We start from the raw sequence: 24,281 nt of genomic DNA on the forward strand, positions 1-24,281 counted from the left end.
AACATTACAACCAACCAACACACCAAACAAATGCATCACTGAGCCAATCTCATTCAAAATTTATGTTCCAATGTGCTTGTTAAACTAGTTTTTCACATTTTACCTCCTATTTGTTGCATTTTTGTGATCCCATTCTGTCTAGTTTTGTAGTTTGGCTTTGCTCACTAAGTCACCACACTTTGCGATCTCAACACTTTTGTAACAATCATGATGACATGTTTCTTTATAGGATCACAGAGAATGATAGGGCATGTGCCAAAGAACATACTGTATATGTGATAAGCAGCATCTCTAATAAAACTCATTCATTAGACTCTAAGTCTAAGTCTAATAAAAAAAAAAAAACGGAAGATATAAAACTCGAACCTCTTTCTTCACTCTATCAGGTGTCTACAGTCTTTCTTTTGAGCCATTAGTCCTGTGGTGCTTGTGGTCTCGATCACATCTGTTCAAAAGTAAACACAGGAGGAGATTCTTGACCTTTTCCTCTAATTGCATATATTACATAGTTCTCCTTCTGATTAGAACTAGGGCTATATATCATTTGCAAGGGCCTAATTAGTACCTCTCGAACTTGGGCTTTTTAGGCAGCATAAGTGCTGCAGGAAATTGCATTTCAAGACATTCTTGTGTGGCATTATGGAGTTAAGTACTTAATCATGGATTCTGTCTGTCTAATCTTACTTTGAGTATTGCTTTTTTTATACAGTTTCCTTGTACTCACGTACTGTACAAGACTTACAACACTCAGAAACATGCTGCATTTTTCACAGGATTTTAGTGTGCTGTTCTTATTCACAATTAGCTTTATACAAAATACCAATGAGGTTGACAGCAAAACAAAAACAGAACGAGAAAGAAAAATCGAAATGGAAATCCTCATTACAGGCTACTGATAACTCATTAATATTAATGAATGATCCTAATGAATAGAAAGCAAAGTAAGAGGGCAGCAGAAGATTTTAATTATCAGTCCAATTTGCACAGTGCAGTAGAGACAAAATGGCTTGCAAACTCTGGTTGTAAGTGACATATAAGATATTCAAATTCATTAATTGATCTTAAAGGGATAGTTCATCCAAAAATGAAAATTGTGTCATCATTTACTCATTCCAAACTCGTATGACTTTCTTTCTTCTCTGGAACCCAGATTAGATAAACAGAATTTTAGGGTCTGACAGCATTAGTCACCATTAACTTTCATTCCATGCAATGAAAGTGAATGGTGACAGAGGGTAACATTTAGCAAAACATGGAAGAAAGAAGTTATAAAGGTTTCAAACAACATCAGGGTGAGTAAATGATGACAGATGACAATTTTTGGTGAACTATCCCTTGAATGATTATCATACACTTAAAGCAACACAAAGTCATACACAAATCCTAAGGAAACAGTGATACTGCAGAAGTCCCTGAGAACCTGCAGGATTGTGCGTAGCCTCTAAGCAATTCTACTCGGTCGTCTTGGTGATGGGCTTGGAGACCAGCAGGTTGCCAAGGGCAGCGGGCTGAATCTCAGCATCACGCAGACATTCGGCCATCGCAGGTATCTGGGAGAAGTACTTCCTAGCCAGTGCATGTTTCTGTTTGACATTATGAATAACTACTACATCGTATGCCTGCAAGGGAAAACAGTGAGAAAATTAGATCTCTTTCAGTTAGCGGCATAGACAAATGTTTTACATTTATGCATGGCATTCAAAGAACCATAGATGTGCAAAAAATTAAATAATTTGAAATGGAGTTTCAAATCTGTTATAATACAAAGATAATAAACAGAGAAAAATCAGTGATTTCAGTTGTGTTGTCCTCACTGGTTACACGAAAATAAAAACAAACACATACAGTGGGACCAGTGTAGTCAGATTCAACCACAAATGACTCAACAAATGAGCCAGTTCTTTTTAATGAATCTGTCAAAAACACTTGCATTTCAGTCTGGAACTCATGAGAGTTTGAATTAGTTTGATGACTCCGTCGCTCACTGATTCAGTTGGAGTGGATCTTGACAGACTCTGAATTGCAAGTGATTACTTGAATTATTTTAATTACTGAATGGTTTAATTACTGATTGGTTACTATTAATTACTGGTTGGTTGTTCATATGGCAATGTATAGTTAAAGATACACATAAAAGAATACACATAAATGGTATTTTAATTGAAACACTGTAGTCATTGCCAAGTTTTAAGGATAAGGTTTTATATGATAATAAAGTGTAACAATGTGAGATTATGCAAGTTATTCTTTCATCTTTTTTTTAATTTATTGACTCAAGCTTTATTACAGTATATTACACTATTGTGCTCAGACCACATGCTAAAATGTCCATTTTCACTCTGCCATCTGCTGGTTGCTGATAAATAAAATCCTAAATGTATTATAATGGATGTTGCTTTTAACCCTTTAAGTTCTGAGGGTGTTTTTAAAGATTTCCTGTTTCGGTGGAATACCCAAAATTAAAGGCTTATAACTCGACAAAAAAACAAGGAGGGTCAAGTGTTTGGTATCACTGTAAAGAAAACTTTTCAAAATGTTCAATGATATAGATTATGATACATTCTGGGACTCTCAGCCTAAGAAACTGCTAAAATATATATATATTTCTTATTTTTCTGATCTGACATTATATATCTCTGGATCCAAAAACGTCTCCATGTGTCCAAAAGCCTCTTCAAACAAATAAAACATAATAGTTGTACATAAGATCTAATTACACATGCAAACACAACAATGACTAAAGGTTTGCATAGCAGCATGCAGACATGATTTTAGTAAAGAGATTTTAAAGAATGAGTGCTGTTTGACTCAATGAGTCTGCATCGAGTCTTTGTCATATACTTGGTGCCATCTCCTGGTGGCCATATGTAACATTGTGCTTCGTGTAGATTATCTAATGATCTGTGCATCCAATTACTTTGTATGTGGGCTTATTTGAAAGATAATCAATTTATATTTTATGTTCCGTTTATTTTTCGTTAAGTTATATGCGAAAACGAGGCATAAAAGCAACACCAACATAACTGTCAAAGACATATACTTAGCTATTACTCGCTATATTTTTGTCTGTGAGTAAAACAAATATGCTGGTTGTATTCTAATTTTTGAGAGCTTTCCAACAACAAATGACACATGGCTGTTTGATGAGTTTGATGTTTTTACTGATTGCAATAATATGTACAGTGCAAATTTGTTAATAAATTATCAAAACGGAACACTTCTGATTTGTCTGCACAGCACTTGTTCAGTTTCGGTCATAAAGCCTACATGCATTGGAAAGTACAGCTTCTAAGCTTTTAAATGATACCTATTTTGTGTTGGTCAAGAATGTAGTTATTAATATTTTTAATATTTTTCCACGGAACTGTATGTGTAATTATTGCCTTCCCCTTAAGTGGAAGCGTTTGTGCAGTCAAGACAGTGCTTGCTTCACGGTTTCATCGTGGTAACAATCAAGAGCTGCACTGCGCCAAATCACCCACATGTCTCTTACTATTTACTAAAAACAACATATCACTAAATAAAAATCATGAAAAATAGTATTTGGCTATGAAGTCGTTTTAGGCGTAATGTAGGCTATTATTTCTGTAGTCTCAATCGGTCCATGGAGCATTGTCATCTTGAACTTAAAGCCCCAACTGGGAGGCCCATAATCGCTTAATGAATTAACTGTTTAACCATTTAAATAGCCTAGCTGGTAAATCATTATAGATAAAGGCTTTATTTTAAAATAAAACAGCACCTATTTATTATTGATTTACTATATCTTCAATGCATTGTCAAGCCGCTTAAAATATGGTCTTTTCCAACATATTTAAGTGTAACACTGTCACTCTTTGGCGCTATCAAAACATTCCTCATTTTGTATAAGCAGCCCGTCCAACTAACACAGCAAAACAGGCTCAACCAATGGTGTGAGTTTGGGGCAGGACCATATGTTTGTACAACCAATGGTTAAAGGTGGAGTTTGGAACCATTTTAAAAATAGTGATTATTTTTGCAGTGTGCAGAAAATAAATTTTAGAAGACTCCAGAGGTTGTGGTCGGAGTACCTTCTCGATGTTTTCCACTCTGAGGTGTGCGGCCGCTTCGTCCTTCGTTAGGAGGATGCAGTTCCAGGGACTCCAGTCCAAATACTTCTCCCAGCGTACCAGCAGCAAATCGTGCAGGTCGTTCCAGCCGCTCAGAGCAGACTGAGCTCCCCACAGCACATCCACCAGATACCGCAGGTCTTGCTCCTTGTGAATTCATAAGATAAACAGGTAAACTTCTGTAGGTGTTCTAACTTCCATTAAACTTTTTATAATCCTGTTAATTGGTCTCAGTCCTCCACAACGACTGTGGCGATTGGTGTGATTAAAATGGGCTGACTGTACAGTAAATATAAGTTGAATATGACTATGGATAAAGTGGCTACTCCAGTCTATTACACACATATTTGAGCACCCTCATCTGTTTCCCTAAAATGTCTCTCAGAATTTTGCAAGATGTTTATTTTTTCTTAAAAATAAATATAGCAAAATCCCTGGTTTGCCCTGGGAAGTAAAGCTACCTGCTGTTTTTGACTAAAAGCATCCAGGCACTGCAAATTCTTTGGTTTCCATACTAAATAAAAAAACACAATACAATTTTAATGATCGCTCCTATTGTTTTTAAAATGCTAAATACCCCTAAGATTCTGCATGGGGTATTTAAACTTATGCGAAAAATGTAAACTTATGAGCACAACTGTATGCATAAACTACCTGCAGCAGGAAGGTAATTTTGGCATTTGGGCTGCACTCCGCCTCAGTTTCACGCAGACGTTTGAGGATGTTCTTATAGAGAGTGAAGTCTTCTCTACGCCGGGCCTCATTGTCTAACTCTGTACAGCGCCGACACAGGCTGACCAAAGACGCGTTAGCCATCAGGGCAAATTCAGTGGATGACTGATACTTGTTACAGCCACGACACAAACAGATGTTCTTTCTAAAATCGGCAGGATCTTGAGGCACCTGTGGAGAACAGAGAAAACTAGATTTGCATTCCCTGTAGGAAACACTAGTGCTTGGAAGGCAGCAAAAGAATAATGTTCAAGTTTCTGGTCATTTATGTTATGGATGGGAGATTTTCAAAAGTGCACTCAGCAGTTCTTTCCTCATTAAAAAAGCTGTACCCATAAAGAAATGAATAGTACTTTTGAAAAATATCTTTAAAATCATGAGATCCAATCATATCAGTGGCCTAATAAAAGCTGTTTTATTTTACAGGGAGCAGGTCACCTCAAAAGGGCCACTATGTTGAGATCACATGACTTTGAATTACAAAATGGACTTTAGCCACTTACCCGCAGTAGTTTGGACACCTGTGGGTTGAACGCAGGCATTTTGATGTACTGGAGGAAGAGAGTTGATATTCTCTTCCTCAATCCTTCCAGGTTACTCTTTTTCACACCCCTCATCAGCAGGTCCGCCTCCCTGTCAATCAAGTCCACTATGTCCTGAGTCAGCTTGCACTTGTGTTCCTGTTCACAAATACAAATGCATGTCATTGAATTCACAAATATATGTCACTTATAGGTTTTAGACTAATTTAAAGCTTAATTGTGTAATTTGTGCATTATTAAAATACTTACTCCTATACCAGCTTAATGAGACAATTAACATTTGTAGGATGATTTTCCCTGAAAGTGTAACTTTTTGTTTTGTTTTGTGCGAGCTGACATAACAACATTGGCTCAACCAAACATTTTTTTTGCAATTCCGTTTGGTGCCACTAGTGCCGCAAAATTACACAAAGCAACTTAAAAGGGATAGTTCATCCAAAATTGTAATTCTATCATCATTTACTTACCCCTCATATTGTTCCAAACCCATATGAATTTCTTAGTCGCCATTCACTATCATTGTATAAAAAAAGATGCAAAGGAAGTAAATGTTTACTGAGGCTGTTGGTCCCTAATATCCTGCTTAACATCTTTTATGCTTCACAGAAGAAATTAAGTCAAATGGGATTGGAACAACCTGAGAGTGAATAAATGATATGTAATTACATCTTTTAATAGAGACTTTAAAGGGGTCATGTCATGAGGAATCAAATTTTCCTTCCATATTCCATATTTTAACATATAAGAGGTCTTTCTACTATAAAAACATACTGTAAATTTCAGAACTCATTAATTCATGAACGCCTCTACAGCGAAAAACATCAATGCCTACTTTATGTCATCGCACCATTGGCCCTGCCCACTGGCACTCCATTCGTACTCAGATAGAGAGAGAGAGAGCAGGACAAACAGGCCTAGTTTGGCCTAACTATTCCTTAACACCAATGGGGAATCATCTGGACAATTGCGAATTATTTTTGTACATAAACATGCACTACACAGATGTCTTTGATCGCTGTCATGTATCACGCTTGTCAAGTTACAACTCTGAAGAGGAGAAGCCATTCTTTGTCATTCAGCTGCTGCCTCTTGCTGTTTTGAGCACAAATGCGTCCTCAACGCGTTTTCGCACCCATCTGCACTAATTAATTTAATTGTTGGTGTATAAACATGCACTAGATGGACATCTTTTACAGTTTTGATGCACTTCCGGTGATGTGCACTTCAAAGCACCGGATGCGTGTCTAGTTCATGTACTTTGGAATATGTATGTGCATCATGGGGATGTGTCTTTAACGTATTTCAGCGTGGATTTTATGTTTTTTTTTCCCCAGCTCATATCAGCATGGATTGCTTGTGAATCAGTCATAATACGATTCAAGCTTTGCAGAGGAACTGTTATTGAACTGTTATTGAACCCGATCGCAAAACTGTAAGTAAACAGTTTCATTCAAGAATATTTCAAATGTCATTACTGTTTGATAGTTAATGGAGCTGTTGTGCTTACAGTTAGTGAACAGTTTATATATATTTTTTTGGTACAAATTATTTTTCACTAACATTTTCAGTGGACTTCAGGGAAGATAATAATAATATTTAAAAAAAGAGCATTTTATGACCCCTTTCATTTTCAACAGTAGCTCCATAGTTTGGGTTACAGTTCTGAAACTGACCTTTACAGTGTGCTTGAGAGTGAGCAGTACATCCAAGCGTTCATCCCTTGTGAATTGAGCCTGAGTGATGCTGCTGTACAGATCCCGCAGTTCCTTGGCTCGGATGGTGAACTGTGTGTCCATCTCCGTCACCTTACCATCAAATGCACGCCATCTCTTAGGCTCTGCAGACTGAAGGTCAAATATAATGAATGATCGAGAGTCAAAGTCTTTGCAGATTTCTCTGTTTCTTGCATTTAAAAGGTATATTTCATACTACATTATGAATGACTGGATTAGTCTAAAGGAACACAAATGAAATAATAAATGTTTGTAGGGTGTTGGTGCAGAATTTTGATCTAGCTTGTTATCAGTTAGTTATTAGTCATTTATCAGATACACCAAAAGTGACGCACAGTGCATTTTATTACGTTCTTATGGGAGCAACATGAGGTTAAGTGCCTTGCTCAAGTGCACAATGGTGATAGAGAATCCCCACAATTGGCAACAGATTACTAACCCAGATCTTCAAAGGATTGTTCCCAGTTCAATACAAGTTAAACACCATCAACAGCAGCTGTGACATGTTCCCATTAACACAGAAAATAATTTAGATTTCTCTCTCAGTTTGTGAAAACAAACACAAATCATTTACACTAATTTCGTATACAGAACTTACAATGGAAGTCTGTGAGGCAAGGCATTGCACCAGGATGAATCTTAAAATACACACTGTTTTGAAAGAACTGCAACACGACTACGCATTTGATATGTTTATGAGATTAGTTTGATAAAATCTTTTTATTTCCAATCTTTCAACTCATGTAATGACCATTTAAAACTTATAGCCTGGTAACTTTCACATGACATGCACAAGGATACCAGAAAGGGATGTGACATAATTATTCACAAACCATTGTTTACATGAAGCAAACTCCACCCACAGGAATTATGACAGTAACAAATAACCAAAAGCGAATCCGCCAAAAACTGTAGTACCACCGCTAAACAAATCAAACAACTTTACAGCCTAAATAACACAAATTTTTTGTATGGAAGAATTAATGGTAAAATGAATAGTTGTTTACCAATAATATGAGCTGCATATTTCTGTTATTAAAGAAATATTCCGGGTTCAATACAAGTTCAAGTCAATCGACAGCATTTGTTGCATGATATTGGTTACCACAAAAATTTATTTTTACTCGTCCCTTCTTTTCTTTAAAAAAAGCATAAATCTGGGTTCCAGTGAGGCACTTACAATGGAAGTGAATGGGGCCAATCAGTAAATGCTAAAATACTCACTGATTCAAAGTATAGCCACAAGATATAAACAATATGTGTTAACATGATTTTAGTGTGATAAAATCACTTGCTAACCTGTTCTGTTTAAAGTTATAGCCAATTTTACAACATCGTTGGCATGATGATGTAGTCAACAAACCCTAAAATGACTGTAAAAATGATGATTTAAACAACTTTACAGCTCAAATAATACATGAGTTTTAACAGAAGAATTATTTTAAGTGCTTTTATAAAATTATAAGCTTCACATTTCTGCGTTTAAACCCTCCAAAAAATGAGCCCCATTCACTTCCATTGTAGGTGCCTCACTGTAAACTTGATTTTTGCTTTTTTTAAAGAAAAGGAGAGACGAGTCAAAATTATTTTTTAGTGGTAATCAACATTGTCACAAATGCTGTCGATTGAGCGTAACTTGTTTTGAACCTGGAATATTCCTTTAAACCCTCTGGAAATGCCTTGCCCCATAGACTTCCATTGAACATACATTACTGTAAAAACAATTTTTGTGTATTTTTTAGATTGAGGGACGAGTAGAGTGGTAATCCAAAGCATGCCAAAGATGCTATTGATAGAGCTTTACTTGTATTGAATCTTGAACATTACTGTAACTAATACATTGACACCTTGTTGAGGAAGGCTTGGATAGCCTTATCCTGGTTTCTCTCGCCTACAGCTATCCTGTGGCGTTCTATGGAGGAGATGAAATGGGTCTCTTGCTCCAGTAGAGCGCACAACGCTGCCTTCCTCTCCGCACCAGAGAAGGTTCCATTAATGCATTCCACCTCCTCGATCCTCCATTCTGACACAAGCCGAGAGAAATAGAGAAGGACCATTGCACTGACTTATATACAAATCACTGCACACGTTGCAACACATATCTCTATCTCAATAAATATACCATTACATTCAACATGAATAAACTTTGTCCCAATGGAACTTTCCCAGGCAGACACGCATTCACATGATTACATGCTTACAGTCAGTCATGTTTTCTCCAACAGATGCTCCGTAACACACAAACAAAAAAAATTGGTTGGCTCAGTTCAAACATAAACACATTTGCTTGTCTAAATGAAGAAAGACATGGGTAGTTGATGCATAATATACACTGGTGGCCAAAAGATTGGAATAATGTACAGATTTTGCTCTTATGGAAAGAAATTGGTACTTTTATTCACCAAAGTGGCATTCAGCTGATCACAATGTAAAGTCAGGTCATTAATAACGCTAAAATTACTATTACAATTTGAATTTGAATTTGAGTCCTCATCAAAAAATCCTCCACATGCAGCAATGACAGCTTTGCAGATCCTTGGCATTCTAGCTGTCAGTTTGTCCAGATACTCAGGTGACATTTCACCCTACACTTCCTGTAGAACTTGCCATAGATGTGGCTGTCTTGTCGGGCACTTCTCACGCACCTTACAGTCTAGCTGATCCCACAAAAGCTCAATGGGGTTAAGATCAGTAACACTCTCGTCCATTGTCTGTGTTTCTTTTCCCACTCTAACCTGTTCTTTTTGTTTTTCTGTTTCAAAAGTGGCTTTTTCAAAAGGCCTGCAACCCCGAGTCTTCTCTTTACTGTTGTACATGAAACTGGTGTTGAGTGGGTAGAATTCAATGAAGCTGTCAGCTGAGGACATGTGAGGCGTCTGTTTCTCAAACTAGAGACTCTGATGTACTGATCCTCTTATTTGGTTGTACATCTGGCCTTCCACATCTCTTTCTGTCCTTGTTAGAGCCAATTGTCCTTTGTCTTTAAAGACTAGTGTACACCTTTGTATGAAATCTTTAGTTTTTTGGCAATTTCAAGCATTGTATAGACTTCATTCTTCAAAACAATGATTGACTGAAGAGTTTCTAGAGAAAGCTGTTTCTTTTCTGCCATTTTTGACCTAATATTGACCTTAAGACATGCCAGTCTAATGCATACTGTGGCAACTCAAAAACAAACACAAAGACAATATTAAGCTTCATTTAATAAACCAAATAGCTTTCAGCAGTGTTTGATATAATGGCAAGTGATTTTCTAGTACCAAATTAGCAATTTAGCATGATTACTCAAGGATAAGGTGTTGGAGTGATGGCTGCTGGAAATGGGGCCTGTCTAGATTTGATCAAAAATGACTTTTATAGAATAGTGATGGTGCTGTTTTTTCATCAGTAATATCCTGACTATACTTTGTGATCAGTTGAATGTCACTTTGGTGAATTAAAGTACCAATTTCCTTCCGAAACAGCATAATCTGTACATTATTCTAAACATTTGGCCTCCAGTGTATGCACTGACATTTTTTATTAAAGTGTCGGGACTTTAGGTTGAAATTTATACAAATGTATAAGGGAAATTGTATACAGTATCTAAGGATTACATTTTTTTAAAACCTTTGTACTTTTACTAGTTCAATTTATATAAATGGTCCTGCATTGTGACAAATGATTTTTTTAAAGAATAAACATTCCTTGCAGTCTCTCATTTATTGTGAGACATGTCAATTAATCACATATCACTGTTCTTATTTAAAGCTAATTATAAATATATTATAATAAGTATTACAATTACTGACTGACCCTATTCTGTGGGAGGCCAGATATACAACTAAACAAGAGGATAAGTACAACTGAGTCTCTGTTTTGAGAAATAGTCACCTCACATGTCCTCAGCTGACAGCTTCATTGAATTCTACCTGCTCAACACCAGTTTCATGTACAACAGTAAAGAGAAGACTCAGGGGTGCAGACCTTATGGGAAGAACTGCAAAGAAAAAGCCACTTTTGAAACAGAAAAACAAAAAGAAAAGGTTAGAGTGGACAAAGAAACACAGACATTGGACAACAGATAACTTGAAAAGAGTGTTATGGATCTTAACCCCATTGCGCTCATGTGGGATCAGCTAGACTGTAAGGTGCGTGAGAAGTGCCTGACAAGACAGCCACATCTATGGCAAGTGCTACAGGAAGTGTGGGGTGAAATGTCACCTGAGTATCTGGACAAACTGACAGCTAGAATACCAAGAATCTGCAAAGCTGTCATTGCAGCATGTGGAGGATTTTTTGATGAGAACTCTTTGAAGTTCAAAATTGTAATAGTAATTTTAATGTTATTAATGTCCTGACTATAAATTGTGATCAGCTGAATGCCACTCTGGTGAATACAAGTTCCAATTTCTTTCCATAAGAGCAAAATCTGTACATTATTCCAAACTTTTGGCCGCCAGTGTATATAGAGAGAGATTTTATTGTATACTGTAAATGCAGTGTTGGGAAGTAATGGATTACATGTAATTTGGAATATGTAATCAGAATCAATGTAATCTCTATGCATGTGTAATCAGGTCACTAAAAGCAAGTACTTGTAATTAGAGTAAATGTGTGTAATCAGATTACAGTTATAGTACTTCTAATTGATTCAAATTAAGTGTGTGGATTAAAATGTATATGTGTTTTATTATTTAAATTGGGGCGAATGGGGGGGGACTCAGGGACTTACAAATAAAAATTGTTGTTTGACTTCATGTTTACTTATGTTTTAATGAAGGGAGTGTAAATTGGTACTTGATACACTTAAAATAAGATTTTCATCAAAACATAAAATAAGTAATCAAAAGTAATCCAAAGTAATCAGATTACCTAAACTATAATCTAAAATATTACATTACTGATTACAATTTAATTACTGATACACTTCAGAAGTAATCTACCAAACACTTTATATATAAATCGTTTTTCTGTATATCCTCAAAAGGAGGTTTGGTCATATTAAAGGGATAGTTCACCCAAAAATGAAAATTCTCTTAACATTTACTCTCATGCCATTCCAGATATGAACAGCTGTGTCCCAAACAACACACTATACACTATGCACTTACAAAATGTACTATGCACTCAGCCATGTAGTGCATGGAATTTCAAAGTGAAGTATTGTCCCAAATGGAACAGTTTTTTAGAAAAATATCTCAGCACTGTAGGTCCATACAATGCAAGTGAATGGTGATCAGACCTTTGTAGCTCCAAAAATTACATAAAGGATTTCAGACTTTCAGATGTGAAAGTGAAACTAAATGGGCACCACATATGACTTTCAGATGTAAAAGTGAAAGTGGGGATTTAGGGTTAAATGTGTATATGTTTCTCACCCACACCAATCATATAGTTTCTGAAGATATAGATTTAACCACTGGAGTCTTATGGATTACTTCTATATTTCTTTTATGTGATTTTTGGAGCTACAAAGTTCTGATCACCATCCACTTGCATGTATGGACCTACAGAGCTGAGATATTTATAAAAAAAAATCTTCATTTGTGTTCAGCAGAAGAAAGAATGTCATACACATCTGTGACGGCATGAGGGTGAGTAAATGATGAGCGAATTTTCATTTTTGGGTGAAAGCAAACTTCTGTGGACAAAACTGTAGTAAACCCACACACATTCTTGCTCACTTTTCAAGGCATTATAAAGCAGATCAAAGTCTCCCTTTTTCTCTGGATTCATCCTGCGGTGATACTCATCTCTGATCTGCTGCTCTTTCTTCTCTTTCTTCCTTCTCTTTTCATTCTCTAGCCAGGCCAGACGCAGCTCTTTAGCCTGTCTCAAGCTGTCTGTGAAACGCTTGGCTAGCCAGCGCCGCACATATGTCTGTAGTGTAATGACCTGAAAAAAACATATACACATAATAATTTGTCATAAAAGCAAACACAGTATCAACTGACATGATGAGCATAGAAACACCCCACCCACATACAGCTCTTAGTCTCTTGCTGTGGTACTCTTCTGCAGTGATGTATGTTCCTGGAGTAATGAGCTTGTCCTCCATATTGGACACATAACAGCCGATTTTGGTCATCTGAGTAGAGGCGTTCTTGGAGCACTGCTGAGCCTGGTTCTTCAACTGCACAGTCTGTTTACAAGTCAAAGAAAGACATGAATTCCCCACTACAGAATTTAAATATACACTTCATAAGAGTCAAACAACTTTGTAGCTGTGTTTATAATGAATTATTAGCATAACGGGAGTCAAAAGAGGTCAAAGGCCAAATTTAAAGAGCTGGGAACGCAGTCCAAATGGCAACTAAAAACAAATGTAAGATCTAAAGGTTATGTTGGTTTAAGGTTTTACACAGGTATATTTCAACATGGTCAAGCAGCATATTGACATATTGCTTCCAAATGTTCACGTACATGAAATCGAACCTATTCTGCCAAATTACTGACAAGCGCCATCCCCCATCAGACATTTTTGCTTCAATTCAAAAGTGTTTACCTTTCCTGTGGTGCTACTGATACCACATTGTGCAAGCAATCTCAGAGACACAGGTTCTAGTTCAATGGAAACCAGAAAGTAATTGCCTTCATGTAAACAATGGAAGAGTGCGTTTCGGAGGTTGCATTTTCATGGTTAGGTTCACGGTTTGGGTTAGGGTGAAGAGTAAATAAAATATGCTTTCCTGTTGACTGTATTACATCATTTAAGACTTAAAAAACAACACATTTTGTTGCCACCTTGTGGATATTTCACCTTAACAATACTTCCAGCTACGGCCACTGGGGTTCGAATTTCAGTAAAGACCGATTTCAGCAGCAGAACTTTCAACTATCTGTCACCAAATTCACAGTGTAAACAGTTAAGCAATAAGGTGTGAGAGGTGCCATCTCCTGGTGGCCACATGTAATTAGAGTGAATGATCCTCTCTGAGCATATCTGGATGACTTCCACCTCTGTTGCAGCGATCTGAATCCTAATACAATTGGTTTAATGTTCATGATGCCAGACAACGTACTACTAAATTTCTGATGAAGTCATCTGATCCAAGAAATGTGTTTTTATCCAAATAGCACATTATGTGGGTGATCTAATGATCTACGCATGCGATTTTGTTGTGTGTGGGTTCATTTGAAAGATAATCGCTCTAAGTAATGGTATGTGATATTTTGTGTTCTGTTTATTTTTGTGAAGATATAAGCAAAAACGCGGCAAATAAGCAACACATGTTTACATGTAACGTGTATGTCAAAGACATACGCTTAGCTATTACTTGCTATATTTTTGTCTGTGAGTAAAACAAATATGCTGTTGTAGTCTACTCTGAGAGCTTTCCAATGACATATGACACATGGCTATTTGATGAGTTTGATGTTTTTACCAATTACAATAATATGTGCAGTGCAAAATTATTAATAAATTATCAAAATGTAACACTTCTGATTTGTCTGAAAATTTCAAAGCACTTGTTCAGTTTTGGTCATAATTCAAACATGCATTGTAAAGTAGAGCTTCTAAGCTTTAAAACGATACTTAATTTGTGTTGGTCAAGACTGTAGTCTTTTTTCTCTGTGTGCCTGTCGGCAGATCCAAGCTTAAAGGGTTAATAGATGGCCTGTATGCGTGCTGTGCAGTGACACACAGTACAAAGTAGGTGAACAGGTGTTTCATGTTACAGCAGTTACTATTGTGTATTTTAGCATGGTGGGGAATACTGTATTGACCAACCAGTATCCAGGACCTTTCCATTAAATTTTGTCTTTTCACCTGCGTATCCCTGCAGAATGTCTCAATTCCCCTGTCAGGCCTCTTCTTAGGCCTGGTCTGGACAGCAGCATGATAATACTCCGCCTTAGTGACCTTATGACGGTGTCCTCCAAGAAATGCCTTTCCTCGAGTGGCTCTCTCTATCTCCACCACCACATCCTGATATGCGTCTGTGTCTGAAAGAGTGCGACTAGTCAAATAAGATTACATACAGTACGAGTCCTCACTCAGCTGTAATTATGACCATACCTGTTTGCACCCTGACAGTGATGACATCCGGCATGTTGTACTCTTGTTGGGGTTTGACTGGTCTCATGGGGTAATTCTCTGGGTCTAACGAGCTCATCTCAAATTGGACCATCCCATGTTGCTGTACACCAATGTCCAGTAATGTCTGGTGGTCATCTACACTTTTGTCTAAATTAAACAAAATATACAGTGAAAATATTACTTGTCCTTTCCCAGAGAGCACATGTGCATCTCTGAGATGTCTGTTTAAGAGTGTTTCATCTGCAAAGCATCGCATTCTATTTAACATCTGATAAACATCTTAAAAAGATCAGATTTACCAACAATCTAAATCATAAACATCTCAAAGACATCTGCTGAATGTCTTATTAACATCCACGATAAATTGCAGATAAGCAAACAACCTAAAAAATATGTCTTCCAGACATTAATTAGGTGATGTACATGTGCTTTCAGAATTGCATGATCACATAATAAACATCATATGTTATATAATCTTCTTATATACTCTGATATAATTGAATTTACCATGACTCACACTGCATTTCACATTTCACACACTTTCAATGATCTTTTGTGTCTTACCGTCTAGAGTGATCTGTATGATGTCTGATGGTACTCTTAGCTCAAAAGCAAATTGCTTTTTCAGATCCAGGATTGTAAGGCCAATAGTGAAGGCCACTGTTATCATGTGCCTCTCTGGCATTAGCAAGACCTTTACTGGAAATACAAATGCCTTAGACATATAGGCTATTTGAATGAATATGCATAAATCATTGAGGAATTAATAAGGGTTTGTACTTAATATTAAGCTACTACTTTATACATTGTGACATTTACAGGCATGTTTACAAAACACACACACACACACAAACATATTACCATGGTACTATTTAAAAAAACATGGTATTTTTTTTATGTAAAAATAAATAAATAAATAAATAAAAAAACAGTGGGATTATTTGTAAGTGTTAGTACATATGAGATAAACAAATTGGTGTATTATATAAGAAAATACTAAAATGAAGCTGTAAAGCCAAACTTTTATTTCACCCGTTGCTGTTGAGTTTCCAACGTCTTTGGATGAAATTATCTTGTTTCTTTCACTTCCATGAGGATTTACGTCGTCTTGCGTTTCCTGTTCCAGTGTTTCGCTGTTTTCTTTTTGCAAAGTCATGTCTGTGGATGTACAGAGCTCAACTTTGATCTCCTGCTTGTATTCAGCATCATCAGCATCTTCCCAAAACTCACTCTCGGTTTGATTCACATCTTGTGTCGGGATCTGCACCGCGAAGCAACTGGGTTCAGGGCTCACCCTTTCAATCTCCTGCTCTGACATGGCAAATCTCTCACAACAAAACGCTCAAACCATAACACTAACACGATATTTTTGTTATTATTTTCCAGCAAACTTTGTGGCAAAACCTATATAAACGAGTGAAATAAAACGAGCAGTGTTTATTCAAACTTACTTGACTGAGTTATTCAAGTGTTTGGCCGCTGCTATGGTAACCACAGTGATATCCGATTCGCGAATGAGTTGTTCATTCGAGCCGACTCTTAATGATTCGGTCGAACCGATTCGCAAAGATCTTATAAAACCTTTGACTTAAAGAATATTGGGAACATAATGGTTAACAGTCTTAAAATGTTCTAAAATTAAAGTTTTAAACATATTAATATTGTAACAAATTGTCGTTATACAAATTGTATAAATCAATGTTAATAATTGGAAACAATATCGTTTATTACCCTTACATAAAAGTGCTGTGGTGGTACCATGGTAGGCTACAGTAGCTAATGGCATGAGATGGTAATATCAACATACTTTGAGCCAATAGGTCAATCCTATTGTTTACAAAAATTTCAGCGCATGCGCAGTACGTTGTGGCACAAAGACAATAGACTGTTGTGTTAGATTTTACAGATTAGCAGGGGTGTAAAGTAATTGAGTAAAAATTTTTGGGGGGCCTGGATAGCTCAGTGGTAAAAGATGCTGGCTACCACCCCTGGAGTTCGCTAGTTCAAATCCCAGGGTGTGTTGAGTGACTCCATCCAGCCAATTGGCCCGGTTGCTAGGGAGGGTAGAGTCACATGGGGTAACCTCCTCGTGGTCACTATAATGTTGTTCGTTCTCGGTGGGGCGCGTGGTGAGTTGAGTGTGGATGCCGCGGTGGATGGCGTGAAGCCTCCACACACGCTATGTCTCCGTGGCAACGCGCACAACAAGCCACGTGATAAGATGCGCGAGTTGATGGTCTCAGACGCAGAGGCAACTAGGATTCATCCTCCGCCACCCGGATTGAGGCAAATCACTACACGACCATGAGGACTTAAAAGTGCACTGGGAATTGGGCATTCCAAATTGGGTGAAAAAGGGGGAAAAAAATCCCCCAAAAAAGAAAAAAAGTATTATTTTTTGGGATTTGTACTTTACTCAAATGCAATTTAAACGGAATACTTGTACTTTTACTTAATTACATTTCTAAAGAAAAATAGTACTTTTTACTCCTTACAATTTTATTTAAACTTTAAAAGTTCTCACTACATTTCCACAGATCATTTATGTGGAGTTCCAACCATCTGCAGAGGTGGAATATGAGGTTAAGGTTAATGTTCTATCGAGATTTAAATCAACAAAACTGACCTCCCTACCTTAAGCCTTAATCCTAAAGCTAACCAATAGTGTCAGAAAAAGCAAATGTGGCATGAAAAACAATTTCTGAAGCAACCATGTTATTTTGTGGTGTTTCTATGACACTTTTGGCTCATGTGTTGACTTGCGTGCTCTTCAGGACTTGTACCCTGGTCATTTGTATCACATATGCGACACTCTTATCAGTTGAGCTACCGTGCAATTTGATCACACTTAAACAAGCTTGTAAATGTAGTTGGTTACGTAATTAAAACGTTAATATGTGTCACATTACAAATCATGCACTATAGTAAAAGTGTTTACATGTCATAAGATAGCATTATGTGAGGAACAGAGCAAAAAGTATGTCTTTATGAACTGATAATCTGCCGTTTTACTCATGATTTGAGTGAAAGGGTATGAAAGTTGTTGTTTTAGCACCTCTAGTGTTCATTCCACCAGAAAATTGCTGTGTTATGTACAACAAGCCACATAAAAATAATTGTTATTGTAACATGATACTTTTACCAGGTTGCGAATGCTACTGGGGGAGAAATATGACAGTTGTCAGAGACAGTAAAAAGGCGAATTAACAAACCAATTGAATGTAACAATATTCTCACACAATCTCCTCTCTTGAATTCATTGTAGCTAGGAAAAAAGATACTTTTTCATTTAACAGGAACACACTGACAAGGAAATCAAAGTGGCTAAAAGAAGATACTCTGAGAAGCTGAAAAACAAGTTTTCAGCTAACGACACTGCATCAGTGTGAAGTGGCATGAAACAACTCACAAATTACAGGACTCCTACCCCCAAACCTGTGGTGGACCAACAACTGGCTGATGACCTAAATGTGTTCTACTGCAGATCTGAAAGGCCCAATCTCACACCCCACACCCACTCTGACCTTCACTTCACACCAACACCAGGGGGCCTGGGTAGCTCAGTGGTAAAGACGCTGGCTACCACCCCTGGGGTTCGCTAGTTCAAATCCCAGGGTGTGCTGAGTGACTTTTCCTAAGCAACCAAATTGGCCTGGTTGCTAGGGAGGGTAGAGTCACATCCTCGTGATCGCTATAATGTGGTTCGTTCTCGGTGGGGTGCGTTGTGAGTTGAGCGTGGTTGCTCAAAATCATTTCAGAGACTGGTGCTGGCCCACCTGATGAACATCACTGGACCCTTTCTAGATCCCCTTCAACTTGCTTATCGAGCAAACAGGTCTGTGGATGATGCAGTCAACATGGGATTGCATCATATCCTGCAACATCTGGACAGACCAGGGACATATGCAAGGATCCTTTTTGTGGACTTCTGTTCGGCTTTCAACACCATCATCCCAGCTATACTCCTGAATAAATTACACCAACTTTCTGTTCCCATGTCTATCTGCCAGTGGATTACCAGCTTTCTGACAGACAGGCAGCAGCTTGTGAGACAGGGGAAACTCACTTCCAGCACCTGTACAATCAGCATTGGTGCCCCCCAGGGATGTATGCTCTCCCCAATACTCTTCTCCCTCTACACCAATGACTGCATCGCCAAGGACCCCTCTGTCAAGCTCCTGAAATTTGCAGATGACGCCACTGTCATCGGCCTCATCCAAGATGACGATGAGTCTGCATACAGAAGGGAGGTTGAACAGCTGGCTTTCTGGTGCAGTCAAAACAACCTTGAGCTTAACACGCTCAAAACGGTGGAGATGATTGTGGACTTTAGGAGGAACACCCCAACACTGACCCCCCTCACCATTCTGAACAGCACTGTGGCAGCAGTGGAGTCATTCAGGTTCCTGGGCACTACCATCTCACAGGACCTGAAGTGGGAGACACACATTGACTCCACTGTGAAAAAGGCCCAGCAGAGGTTGTACTTCCTTCGCCAGCTGAGGAAGTTCAACCTGTCACAGGTGCTGCTGATACAGTTCTACTCAGCGGTCATTGAGTCTGTCCTCTGCACTTCAATAACTGTCTGGTTTGGTTCAGCTATGAAATCAGACTTCAGAAGACTACAAAGGACAATTCGGACTGCTAAGAGGATTATTGGTTGCCCCCTGCCCCCTCTTCAAGAACTATACACTTCCAGAGTGAGGAAAAAGGCTGGAAAAATCACTCTGGAACCCACTCACCCTGCCCACTACCTTTTTGAACTGTTGCCTTAAGGCCGACGCTTCAGAGCTCTGAGCACCAGAACCGTCAGGCACTGGAACAGTTTTTTCCCTCAGGCTATCCATCTCATGAACAGTTAAATTGCCCCATTGAGCAATAACTATGTGCAATACACAGTTTAGTCTTTTTTTTATATTTATCCAACACGGCCATTTCATTCCTCTGAGAAAAAAAAAAAAAAAAAAAAACATTTGCACTGTACATAACAGATTTGTATTTGCACTGTACATAACAGATAACAGATCTGTATTAGATTGCACTACGTATGTGTATAACTATTTTTTTATTTTTTTATTATCTATGTCTTGCTGCTGTTTTTGTATTGTTGTACACTGGAAGCTCCTGTCACCAAAACAAATTCCTTGTATGTGTAAGCATACTTGGCAATAAAGCTGATTCTGATTTTCCTACCTTTAGTTTATGTAGCCAAAGTTGACAAAGCATTTGACAAGATCTATATAACCTAATCAAAAACATAGTAATAAAATATAGCAAATACTACAAAAATTAAAAACAAATTTACGGATAGGCTACTTCTTGGACTGGTAACACTTTTGAGTTATGACTCTAGAATCTGTAAATAATTGATTGATTCGCTGAACTGAATCAAACATCTCAATGGTAAGTACCACATGATCCTGTCACCTGGGGTGCCTGTGGTAGGCTGTTTTACTGTAATAAAGAACCAACACTGGTGTTAATGTGCAAATTGGATTAGGGTTGTTTTGGGACATTTTAATTGTGTTTGAGTGTCAAAATAGAGACAGATAAAAGTTGTCCATCTCATGTGAATGCATTACAGACAACTTAGTCCTTTTATATAATTAGAAGTCATTGTGACACATTTGCTAGGTAGACATGGATATGTTTGGCATCTCATTTCCAAATATTTGTTGTGTTGTGCATTTTTGCTCTTTTTGGGTGAGTGATCCTTTGAGAATGGCTGCCTACTGTATGCATAGCACTGCATCAGTTACTTCCAGAGGTTCCATGATGGTTATGATGTTGCCTTTGGCTTGGCAGTAGAGTAGGCAGTGAAGCAGCTTATTGGAACAGAGCTAGATACTTTATTCATAATATGTTCAAAGGAAGTCACATTTCAAAGTGGAGAACAACAATGGCAGTTAAATGCTACAGATAATGGTAAAAATGGTCTTGTTCATTTTGTCTCATAGATCTGAGACTTCATAAGTGTGCTGTCTGGTTCACCTGTCTGGAAGATTGGTACTAATTCAGCTGGAGTGCAGTATGTCAGCTACAGTACATCCTCACATCTCAGATGTATTCTGGAGGAACAAGACAGTGGGCAGACATATGCAACATCATGCGTGATTTCAACAAGAACACAAGTTGTCAGGATTCAGAGAACACAGTTATTTGCACATTTATATATTCATTTGCATAGCCAGTTTTTTTTTTAAGCCTATTGAAAGTCTAATTGTGGTTTACATGTAACATATGAAGAAATTTCTCAATCTAGTTTACAGTCCCAAAATGACCAAATGTAATATCACTTTTCTAAAGGTAGACAGATGATTTTCTAGTATCAGGAAATGCAAACTAATGACGATTGGCTTTGTTTCAGGCAACCTACCACCCCTGAAGCACCAGTTGTATGGAGATCATAAAGCTCACAACCATTAAAGCTTGTGTAACACCAGAAGAATGGATTCCTTTCAAGCTCCAATTAGACACTGGCTGCATCGGTCTTAATGCCTCCATGCCCAATCAGTCCATGGCTAATAATCTGAAGGCACCTCATAAGGACGCTGGTTTCGGACAGCCTTCCAATGCATCATAACGTCACATCTAATGTTCCACTATTTACGTAACAATTTCTATGAAGCCCATGTTTATAACGCATTGTCAAGGTATTATAAATGCATTATAATGCATTCGTAATGTCTTATAATATGCTTTATGTCATTACTTCTCATAAATAATTGTTACCACAATTATAACATTATAATACTTACTGGTTATACCATAGAGTATAATACATTATAACACAACCAACATCTAATTTTATCTGCAGAAGTTATCATGCATTATGTATATTTGTATTGTATTACATATACACTCACTGACTACTTTATTAGGACACCTGTTCACCAACGTATTCATGCAATTATCTAATCAGACAATCATGTGGCAGTAGTGCAATGCATAAAATCATGCAGATACGGGTCAGGATCTTCAGTTAATGTTTAAATCAACCATCAGAATGGGGAAAAAATGTGATCTCAGCAATTTGGACCGTGGCATGATTGTTGGTGCCAGATGGGCTGGTTTGAGTATTTCTGTAACTGCTGATCTCCTGGGATTCTCATGCACAACAGTTCCTTGCGTTTACTCAGAATGGTGCCAAAAACAAAAAACACCCAAAGAGCGGCAGTTCTGTGGACGGAAACGCCTTGTTGATGAGAGAGGTCAATGGAGAATGGCCAGACTAGTTTGAGCTGACAGAAAGGCTACAGTAACTTTACAGTAAAACTGACCAGATGAAGGTGTCTTAGTATACAAGATGTGACACAAATACTGGATTTGCATATGTTACCTAACCCACTTCCTTATACAGCCTCCAAATGCAGCAGTTTTCAGCTTTCAGATGCAGCCATCATCTGCTACACAAAAAAGATGATCTGAAATGAGGGAATATTATCTTTATGGTTTTCCAAATGGTTCATTTTCCCACGTGTTTTACAGTCTTAAAAGTTCTTTCATTAGACATTACATATACTGTATTACCTTGCTGTCAATTGCGTAAAAATCTGATTGACAATTATCATCACGTTTTTGCATTTACGAGTACTTTGGATACCAAATGAGTGCTACAACAAGCTTCTCTCTTGTTTGAATTAGCTATAGAAATGCTAATTGTGTTTATGCAACATGGTGTTCAGTGATTACAAATGATTTTGTATGAGCCTGGGATGTTAAACAAATTTTTCAAATCTTTTTCATTATTATGTCAGATTGACAAAGCCAGAGTACTTTTATGAAGTCTCTAGTGCTGCCTTTTATTATTAGTTTTATAGTCTCTAAACTAAATAACTTAGAGGCTTTTTAATCAGAACTACAAAATTTGTATTTTTGCCTGTCCTTTCATTATGTTGACAATGACATTTCTATAAAATATTGTCTTAACCCACCTATGATCTTCATAAATGAGCCTTACCTTTGTTCCTCCTGGTTATTTTTGATGATGAAAATAATACCATTTCTTATTCTGTGAAGTGCTAACAATAAAATGATGCACTTCTTTTAAGAGTTTATTCTATTTTGATCTTATTTACATGTACATTTATCAATTTTACCATTAATTTGCACATACAAATAAGCAAATATATGAAACTTTAGTACAGTAAAAACCTACATTTCTATAAGTTGAAACATAGAAAATATGAGAATGTGACATATACTAGAGGCAGATTGCTGCCATCTGGTGAACAAATGATAAATAACATGACTGCAGTGTTCTGTGCAGTTGACTACTGTGCAGACTGATTGATTGCTTATTGTAAACTAATTTTATATTTTATCACAAATGCATTTGGATATATATTTAGACATTATCAAACTATTATTTGTCAGAGTTTAGCATTTTATAATTTATTTGAAGTGTCAGTTTTTGCAGTCAGCAGAAATAAGCTGCAAAATTCAATTTGAATATAAAACAGAAGAATCAGAATAAACATTTTGCAATTTCAAACTTTTTATAGTAAAAATTTATTTTGTAAACAGTTTCAAGTCGGTGAGGTGAACAGCAATAATGAACAACAATAAATGCATAAAAAAAGAACAATCAATAAAAAAAAAATATATAAAAATAAAAAAAACTTTAAGAACAGTACAGAATGATGCAATGTCTTTATGCATTCATGCATCCGTGGCAGAATGTAGTTATGATGGCATGCACCTTGCAGATGGAATTTTTGCACACCATGCTGGTTTAATGTCTCTTGGGAGATGGTCCACACACCTTTATTTCTCTCTGTGTGTGTGTGTGTTATGTTGCATGTTCTGCATTGTGGGTGTGTTATTGTCTCACCCCCTCATTTCTGAAAGTGTGTGTGTGTGTTAAGCATAGTGGCTGATTTATTGGTTTTATTTGATACATTTAAAAACAATGCTCTGTGTTATAGTCTTATCAGTTCATATTTGTGTGTGTGGGTGAGTATGTTTTGCACTCTAGATGTTTTATAGTCTCAGTCTTTAATTTCTGTGTGTTTTTTTCTGTTCTATGGCTGATTTATTGTATTTGACAGATAAAAAAAATTGCTCTTTGTTATGGTCTTTCCCATTCATTTTCAATGGTTGGCCAGTTTTGACCACAAAGAAAAAATGTGTCTCTCTCTGTCTCTCTTACAGACTTATC

General features: G+C 37.2%; 1 protein-coding gene across 2 annotated transcripts; it reads right to left on the reverse strand.

The window, feature by feature from the left end:
• Positions 1 to 799: 799 nt before the first annotated feature.
• Positions 800 to 16,476, reverse strand: iqub (IQ motif and ubiquitin domain containing). Of its 2 annotated transcripts, none has more exons than XM_051690438.1 (12): positions 16,154 to 16,476; positions 15,686 to 15,820; positions 15,101 to 15,268; positions 14,852 to 15,027; positions 13,067 to 13,222; positions 12,765 to 12,975; positions 8,946 to 9,121; positions 7,039 to 7,209; positions 5,327 to 5,503; positions 4,746 to 4,994; positions 4,053 to 4,238; positions 800 to 1,619 (listed from the first exon to the last, which is right to left on the reverse strand). In XM_051690438.1, exons 1-12 carry the CDS (start codon positions 16,437 to 16,439, stop codon positions 1,452 to 1,454), a joined length of 2,259 nt encoding a protein of 752 aa, XP_051546398.1. In that variant the 5' UTR covers positions 16,440 to 16,476; the 3' UTR covers positions 800 to 1,451. The 2 variants fall into 2 exon arrangements, with proteins under 2 accessions (XP_051546398.1, XP_051546399.1); XM_051690439.1 differs by lacking the exon at positions 800 to 1,619 and adding an exon at positions 4,553 to 4,605 and having other exon boundaries at positions 4,058 to 4,238.
• Positions 16,477 to 24,281: the final 7,805 nt, after the last annotated feature.

This window comes from Myxocyprinus asiaticus, chromosome 46 (assembly GCF_019703515.2).
Source record: "Myxocyprinus asiaticus isolate MX2 ecotype Aquarium Trade chromosome 46, UBuf_Myxa_2, whole genome shotgun sequence".
NCBI classification, from domain to species: domain Eukaryota; kingdom Metazoa; phylum Chordata; class Actinopteri; order Cypriniformes; family Catostomidae; genus Myxocyprinus; species Myxocyprinus asiaticus.